The following is a 9,122-nucleotide window of genomic DNA, read 5'->3' on the forward strand; positions in this document are numbered from 1 at the left end:
AATAAACTGTTCATGTCATGATGGATACTCACCAGTTGAGTGCTTCTGTCCTTCATATGAATTCTGCCTCTTTACTCTTTTTGTGCTTGTTTGGCTCTTTCATGTCCATTCTTTATAGACGATGTTGGGCTGTTCATCAGGAATTGCTGATGTTAAATAATTCTGGTGGCTAAATGAGGGATAGTGTTAGTTGAAAGAAGTCTGTCCTTAGATTATCCTGCTCAGAGTGTTAGTCATAGTTGTGTGCAAAAACAAGATCAAAATATCCAAACAGATTTCATAACATAAGTAACTTTTTATTTGGCCATGATGACTCTGGATTTCATTACAAAGCAACCTAAGTTTAACTTTAAAGTATTAATATGACATATTTTGTTGCATAAAGTTAAAGCAGAAGGTAGATGTCATGCAGACCTACTACGTGCTGGATGGCATGCATTGTTTTGGTGAGGTGTTATGGAGCTTTTCTTCTTCTTTTTCAAAAACAACCATGTGGGTAAGGGAGACCTCTTAGCATGTCATCTAATTTAGCACAGACCTCCAGCTTGAATAAAGCCCCCACTGTTCGGCAACGATCCTGAGATCTGGACGAAAGCAGATGATCACAGAGGAACAGTCACGCAAGCACAGAGAAGCCACGAGTGTGTAAACTCATTTTACTTTGGAATGAAAAACGCAAAGGAAGGAGGAGCGTGAAGCTGGATTTTTATTGGAGGCAGCAAGACAGATGTTAACAGCAGAGAAAATTCCATAAAACATCCAGGTGTTTAATATATGGTTAAATACATTAGCAACGTCTACACATCATAGAGCAGCACAGTAACCGCAGCACCCAGTGCCATGTTGTGTATGATTTGCTTGGAACAAATGTTCTCATCATCCTCGTCCTCCACGAAGACAGACAGAAAGTGCTGAGCGTCCCAGGGCACTTCCTGTGTCTGAGAGGCCAGCACACGCACACACTTGATGTCTTTCCTGAAGCTGAACTTTTTGTCTCCAGGAAGCACGGACAGCACCTTATCATCGGCTCCAGACTGTGAGGTGATGAAGGCGTCCATCTCCAGAGCCGTCTCTGTGACGAACACTCGCACGTTTCTCTTGCTGTAGTTTCTCAGCTGGCATGCGGTGTTCATATTTCCCATTTTGACACGTCTGATGGACTGCTGCGACTGGTCAGGACTGTAAGGTCTAGCTTGAGGTTGTTATTATAAAAACCACAATAAAATAGTTATATTACTAACAATCAATAACATGGATTGAAACTTGAGCACATGTAACACTTTTATACACTAATGATAATAATAATAACAATAATAATAATATTTTATTGCAGGTGCCTTTCGAAACAATCAAGGTCATGCGGAGAGTTAAAAAAAACCAGTATAACAACAGGTCAATTGAATTAAGAGGATAAATTCACAGTGTATAATATCATTATGTACAAAGGTCTTACAAAACCCAAACAAAACACTGAAGGCCAATAAACACCTTTTTTTCCTCAACATTTTAATACTTATATGTGCCTATATTTCCTTGCCTATATTTTTTATTTCATTTTTTAATATTTAAATGTATGTTCCTGTAGTTGTTATTTTCACTCTAATTATATTGCAATTATTCGAATTTGTTATATATTTTTTCCCTCAAATTCATATTTTAACTCTAATTATCATTTTTTTATTGCACACTAGCCTTTTAGCATAGACTCAGCAGATTGCCTCTCTACATTTCACTAGCATATTGAATGAGCATATAGCAAACAAAACCTTTGAGTCTTTGAATTTCATTATTTTACAGCCATAATTGTGTTTAGCGTACAACTGTGACAGTTTCAGCTCAGTGTAAAATAGCTTTTTTCTTCTGGTGAGAGGAAATGATTACTGCCAAATTTAAAGTATATAAATGACAATAAAAAGAAAGTCTTTCAACAGATCAAATGCAACTGACAAATGCAAAAGACATTATTTAACACAGATCAGTTAATAAAACAGGTTTAGTTACCATTATTGTCGTGCTTGAAAAGAAAAAAGAATGAATTCTCACCTGCTGCTGCACTGAAGGCACAATGCTCTGTCGCTGTCCTCCTGACCTGAGCAGTATGTGTCTTATGGACAAAGTCTGTTAATATGCAAAAACTTTTTAGTGCGGTGCAATATACTGTATATGCACCTGTTTCAACAGAGCACCATCAGTGTCTTTGACACCTAGAATCTCCTCAAAAACACAGGGAAAAGGCAATGAGCAACTTGGCAAGAAATGTTTCACAAACTGGAAAAAATTAGTAGATTTAGATAATTATTTTTAAAAAGCTAGGAAAAAAATGACTAGGAAAAAAACCTAGGGAAAAATAATAATAATTATTAATATCTACATATATAAAATATTTTAAGCACTTTCTCAAAGTTTTGTTTGCCTCCTTCTTTTTTGTGCTTTTTAAAAACAAAACAAAAAAACAAAAAAAAAAACAAAAACAAATTTCCAGGTAATTTTCTTGTAAATTCTAATTTTAGGGTAATTTCTGCTTTCATTGCTCGTAGCGTTCTTCCCATGTTTTTGAAAGAAATCCAATGTTTTTGAAATGTTGCTGCTTTTGAAATGCTCAGATTTTAAAGGGTTAAACACTCCTGTAAGGTCTACCACTGTGAAAGTGATCAAATGTGTCCTCAGTCACTATAGCGTCTTGTTAGATAGAGCAGGGCCGTTATTTGCTGCACGGTTTGCATATTCAAAGCGAGATGAGAACGCAGCAGTAAAGATAATAACATTACTGCTGGTTAATGCTGCCCTCCAGCACTCATTCTTAGCACAATGAGGCCGTGGCTGCTGCTGCTGTCTCTGCTGTTCTCTGGCCTGAGTCCCCTTGGACTGGACGGGGAATGGGTCATGGATTACAGCTGTTGGACTTTATTCAGAAAAGTGGCGATACTTTGGACCAAAACTGAACACCACTGCATCCATAGAAACTGCGTGTACACCGCTGTGCAGCACAAACAGAAGACCTCCCCCTTTTCCTGGACACACACAGTCCATGATAATCATGGATGCAGTTTGTCTCATCAGGAATGTACAATTATCCATAGGAAACAAATTCCAGCACTGGTATGCTTATTTCAGTCATAATTGTTGTAAAATGTTGCAAATTATTTTTGTACTTCCTCAACAAAATGACTTTTCCCACCATCTTGCATTCCCTGTTGATGTACTGAATTTTGATTACATCTATTGCCTCTATATTCCATATCATCCGTAAGCACATTATTTATTTTTACCATATTGCATTTCTGCTGCTTCCTGGAGAGTGCATGAATTATCAGCACAACAGGTGGGACTGTCACAGACAAGCAAATTACACTGCCAAAAAGCATGATCGTAAAACACAAACAATAACAACCAGGTTTCATTTCGGACTAATTTAACACTGCTGATAACAAGAATATTTAATGTGCAGCATGTTATTGCACCTGCTGAGAATATTTATGGGAGCGCAGAGAGATGAGTTTCCAATTAATGCTTTAGCCTCAGGAAGAGAAACTACTATGAAACTCCCTTTCTTATGCTGCAGGGCAGAAAAGACTGAGTGACCTTAAAATATCGCCAGAATATTACCAAAAATGTAAATTATAAATCTTACTGATAAACAAACACAGAATAAAGTTACTAAAAGACAAAACTGCAACAGTTGTTGAAATGTGAATAAATCTCTTTAAAATGTTCTTTTCTCAAAATACTATTACACATACTCGGAAATCAATGAACGCTGTATGGGTGACAGTGCGTATAGTTGAGTAGTGTGCTGTTAGAACTGCCATTAAAGGTCCACTGTATAGGATTTAGGAGGAGGTATTGGCAGAAATGGAATATTTGCAATCTGCAGTCACACCACTAGATGCCACTAAATCTTACACAGAAGACCTTTATTTAACCCTTTGAAACCCAATTAAATTGGCTCGTTTTCTTTCAAAAACATGCAAAAAAGGAGGAGGCAACTTAACAAGAAATGACAGAAAAATTAACTAAGAAAGAATAAAAAAGTCACAAGAAAATTACCTGAAATTAACAAAAAAAAAAAGTAAAATAGAAAGTGACCTGAAAAAGTGCTAAAATAAAATGAAAAAATATATAAATAATATATATATATATATTCTGTAACTTAATTTTTTAATACAAAATTATAATTATAGGTTTTTCATAGCCAGACCAATAATCAACTACAATAACAATGTTTGTTTAAAGGCTTAATGTTTATCTTTGTCACCCTGTTAGCTTGTGTCTTAGCATGCTAAAATTTCCTTATTAGCTCAAAGTACAGCTGAGGCTGATGGGTATTGCATTCGTTTTGCTGATAGGCCTATTCAGTCAAAAACCAAACTATTGGAGAAGCTAAAACTCTGATCTGATGACGGCACCAGATGAAAACTCCATCTAACAGTTGTAGAGATATTTCAGTCTGGAACCAAAGTGATGGATTAAACAAATGACATGGCTGTCCCTGGAGCCATGCTGCTGGCGTGTCTAAAAACGTTCACATGAATGAAGTAGTGCTGTGGAAATGGTTTGTTTTTTATGTCACGGCTAATGAATTTGCCTGGTAGCAGTTTTGTAACCAACTCTTTCTCCCTCCGCTGTCACTCCAGGTTGTTTCTCTCCTTCACGGAACAAGAGAAAGAGTTCCAACATTTCTGCCGGGGTCAGATTATCTACCAGCGCTGCATGTTATTAGTGAGAGCAGTTTCATTGCAGAGGATAAAGATCATCCCGATTCAGGGTCTGCATGGGCACTGAATCATCGCACAGATGCCTCGGGACACAATTTTCAAGCTTTCTTTACGGAGAGATCCAAGAGCTGGGCATTCGCCACCATTGTGCAGAAAATGCTGACAAAGAGATACTGCTCTGCTACAACTGTGATTATTTCCTGCTGTTTTATAAAAGATGAAATGAGATCAGTGATGAATATTGAGAAAATATCCCAAAAACAGATTTCACAAATAAAACAAAAAGGAAGCACCCTGCGAACGATGGACTTTAAAATCCTCAGGAAGTATGACAGACAAGCTGCAGTCAGTCAACAGGACGTTTTCCAAGCTGCTGCTCTGAACTCTGGCAGATCTTCAATGAAAACCTCAGATAGATCACAATTAGAGACACAGAGAGATTCAGTCAGAATTATAAAGACAAATTTGAACTTGTTGCAAAAATGCCTTCAGAGGCAACATCCTTTAAAGGCTGCATCGATTGGGAAGCTGTTGGGACCCAGTCAGAAGACGGAATCCTTAAATAGACGGCAGCACAAGATGAAGGCGACTCCCGATGATAATAAAGAGGATTTCAGTGGGAAGATCATCACAAAACAGGCCGAGTTTGAACGCCCAGAGGGAGAAAGAGAAACACTTGCAAACACTATTGAAAAGGGAAACAAGAAAAGATTAACATACATCCCACAAGCTGCTCATAAAACCGATAATAATGATGTTGATCACAAACAAATGCTCACTGAGGCGCGAGAAGTCTTCATCATGTTATTCCTCCCAGACAAAGAGAGAAAGACAAAAATAGAACGTTCGCCGCAAAGAAAACTTATTCTGAACACAGACACTCAACGGGAGATGAAGAATCTACCCATAAAGGAGCTGGATGACCCCCCGATCATGACTCAAGTTATGAGGGAAAACTCTATTATTGCGGCAGAGCGCTTGAAAGAAAGCATGTTTTCATTACAAATGTATGATAGAGCAGAGAGAATAGATATAAAACCAGCAGAAAGTAAAGTAACTCCAGCATATAGTGAGGAGCAGGTCAAAGAAACAGACGGGAAACTGGAACACACAGAGACTAATAATACACCTCATGAAAATATGGGCATAAATCATGCTAAACAAGAGGAAAATGTGCCGTCAGAAGAGCCAGTTGTACCTTCACCTCCCTCACTCAAAATGACAGCAAAAACAGAGCATATAGCCGAGACAACTCCAGTAAACACGGAGATAAAAGAGACGAAATCAAGCGTGGAAGTCTTCAATCAAGGCAACACACGAAAAGCAGACAGGCAGACGAGTGCAGAGACCCCGAGGACGACAAAAAGTCCAGAAACTGAGACTGACGCTGAGCCCAGATGTCTAAAATGTAAAACTGGGAATAGACAAGATGCAACTGAGGAGTCCTTCTCAGGCCTCAGGATGAGACAGGACATCTCAGCAGATACAAACAAACTCCATGAAGGGACAGGGACTGTAGAAGGAGAAAGAGAAGAGGACCAACATGATCCAAAAGTGAACACATTTACATTTGCAAAACCTTCAAAAACAATCCACCGACAAGATACAGACACACTTCTAAAAGTAAGTCAAGTTGCAGTGCCAGATTTCTTTGAAAATGGAAGAAATTATTGGATGTTTTGGGGAAATACACACCATCGCTTTCTGGCCGAGTGTTAGATCCACTAATGAGTGTATGTTATGCTGCCTTCACATGGTCCTTGGAAATATTGTATTTACCATTTTTAGTGGGAAACTGGGAAATTTCGATGATACCTGAGTTGCTGAGTTTTGGCATTTGCGTGACGCTTCAGCAAGCAAGCAAACATTAACTATAAAGATGCCAGGTGAGTATACTAACATTGCTAATAACATTAACTTAGCTGTATGTTTACTCTGTACTATTAAAACAACCTTTTTACTTTTAGCTTCCATGTTTGTTTTGGGTTTTTTTTTCTGACTAGAGCACTTGAATGCGTGTTGTAATTATGACTGCACAACAAGGAAGAACAATATTTCTGAGAAGCATGTGACGGCAGCATTAGTGTCCATTAGCCTACATATGAGGCTCCATTTATAAGCTGATTAGCCACAAAGAGTGGAAACAGGGGGAAACGTTAGTGACCGTTTTACAGGGGATTATGTGCTAGACAATTTCTTGGGCCATCACAGTAACACTGGTTGCTAAGAGCCAAAAAATCCAAGAAAAAGTTTTGCACATAACCTCCATAAAACACAAATTGTCATTTTTACAATTGTGTTTTTGTAAGTGTTGAACTTAAAAAATATAATGTGTTTCTAAGTGAGCTTTAGACGTGTTGGTAGGTGTATTTTGTTACCTCCCGACAAAGCCAGGCTAGCTGTTTCCCCATTTTACAGACAGATATGAGTGTCATCATTTTCCTCCAACTCTTCACCAGAAAGTGAATAAGCATATTTCCCCAAAATGTTGAAGTTTTGCTATTAAAGGACCCCAAAATGAAAATCATATTTGTTCTCTTACCTGTGGTGCTATTTATCAGTCCAGATAGTTTTGATGTGAGGTGTTGAGTGTTGGAGATATTTCCTGTAGCGATGTCTTTCTACTCTCCAATATAATGGAACTAAATGGCACTCGGCCTGTGGAGCTCAAAGCACCAAAAAACTGTGTCTTTCAAGAAATCATGACCCAGTTACTCAAGACAATCCACAGACCTTGTTGTGAACAATTTGATGCAGGAACTATTTCCTTTCAAACTCACTACGCCCACCAACCGTATCACTACCCAGAAAAAAGTGTGCATCTACTGCTACCTCAACATTACAGCTAATCTGAGGACACCATTAATGTTTACATCTCACGCTGTCATGAGCGTGTTGTCCATGAGTAGATGCATGCTTTCTTCTGCACTGTGATATGGTTGGCAGATGCAGTTCGGTTGTAGATAGGAAGAAAACAGTTCCTACATGAAACTGCTTACAACATGATCTGTGGATTATCTTGAGTCATGATTTCTGGACAGAGATTTTGCTGTTGAGTTTTTCAAATGGATTTTTGGCGCTTTGAGCACCACAAGACGGCTGCTATGTAGTTCCATTATATTGGAGAGAAGGCGGACATCTCTATGGTTGACATCTCCATAACTCGGCAACTCACACCAAAACTATTAAGACTGATAAATAGCACTACATGTAAGACAAAAATATGTATTTTTGATTTTGAGGTGAACTGTCCCTTTAAGGTGCTAACATACAGTTGAAAAAAGCCCTAGATCCGACAGGAAGGAAGTATTCTGCTTGAAACGATATACTGTAGGATGAAATGAGTCATGTTTCACTCCTCCTGCTCACATTTTCACATTTCTCTGCACTGAATGCACTGATGCAAAGTTCTCCTCCACAGGCTACAGAAGACAGCGTACCACTCTGCAGGGGTTTAATACATCGCACTGAAGCTGGGTGGAAACACTGTACGGAGAGATCTGCAGGAACAGGATCTAAGATGGTTTTCTCAGGGGAACCCGTGGATGCAGGAGAACAGGAGAAAGAAATGATCACAGACAACAAAGAAAATCCTCGTAATGACGATGAATATGACCATTTCTATTACTTTGATGGAGTACTGAGGAAAGTTGCAAATGATTTTTACCCTTATTACAAGAGACAGAGGCGGAGAAAAAGAAGTTGTGATAATGCAGAGAATAGTATTTTTACTCATGAAAATCTCCTCGGTTTTATCAGACGTCTTACTTTAAAAAATAAAGCCAGTTAACACAATGATCAGGCACTGAAGATGAATTAAGTAACTGGAGGACATAAAACTTACAAAACAATTAAAAATGCAAAATTCAGAGACACAGTTAAGCACTAATAATGACTTTTTTAAATGAAAGGCAGTATCTTGATGAAACATTGAAGTCTGCCATTTAGGAACATCATCAACCCATCATCTAAATAGAAAATATGTCAGTATAAGCATCATGCGAAACTGACTGTAGCGGTACCTTTGAGGCCTTTTGCTGCTGAGGCCATATTGGCCCTGTGTGTGATGATAATGTACTAAAGTAACTTAGAATACAAATTCTACCTCTGAAAAGATTTGTTTGATGCACGTAGCAGTCTGCAAGACTTCCTACTGTAGCCCTTTCTATATTCAGTTACAGCTATTTCTGTTAAGATTTTTTTTGCTTCTTGGTTGTTTTTAAATCTATATTCCTGTATAGGTATATATAATAATAAATTCAACATATGTGAGAAATAATTACCCTTCCGATCAAAGGTGATTCTGTTAAAACCAACATCGTAAAGTTTGAGGTGTTTGACCATTTTTCTTTGTGTTATGTTTCAAAAGTACATCCTTTTATTTAGTGTGATTTTAGTTATTTTGTG

General features: G+C 38.0%; 2 protein-coding genes across 3 annotated transcripts; one reads left to right on the forward strand and one right to left on the reverse strand.

Annotated features, from left to right (window-relative positions):
- Positions 1 to 688: 688 nt before the first annotated feature.
- Positions 689 to 2,112, reverse strand: LOC148186156 (uncharacterized). Of its 2 annotated transcripts, none has more exons than XM_088071042.1 (2): positions 2,044 to 2,112; positions 689 to 1,192 (listed from the first exon to the last, which is right to left on the reverse strand). In XM_088071042.1, exon 2 carries the CDS (start codon positions 1,140 to 1,142, stop codon positions 798 to 800), a length of 345 nt encoding a protein of 114 aa, XP_087927168.1. In that variant the 5' UTR covers positions 1,143 to 1,192; positions 2,044 to 2,112; the 3' UTR covers positions 689 to 797. The 2 variants fall into 2 exon arrangements, with proteins under 2 accessions (XP_087927168.1, XP_087927169.1); XM_088071043.1 differs by having other exon boundaries at positions 689 to 1,188; positions 2,044 to 2,110.
- Positions 2,113 to 5,208: 3,096 nt separating this feature from the next.
- LOC148186157 (uncharacterized) lies at positions 5,209 to 9,066 on the forward strand. The gene is made up of 2 exons (XM_088071027.1): positions 5,209 to 6,338; positions 8,137 to 9,066. The coding sequence occupies exons 1-2, from the start codon at positions 5,295 to 5,297 to the stop codon at positions 8,503 to 8,505; spliced, it is 1,413 nt and encodes a 470-aa protein (XP_087927153.1). The 5' UTR covers positions 5,209 to 5,294; the 3' UTR covers positions 8,506 to 9,066.
- Positions 9,067 to 9,122: the final 56 nt, after the last annotated feature.

Source organism: Plectropomus leopardus, chromosome 20, assembly GCF_026936395.1.
Source record: "Plectropomus leopardus strain MGB_pleo_1.0 chromosome 20, ASM2693639v1, whole genome shotgun sequence".
Taxonomy (NCBI): Eukaryota; Metazoa; Chordata; class Actinopteri; order Perciformes; family Serranidae; genus Plectropomus; species Plectropomus leopardus.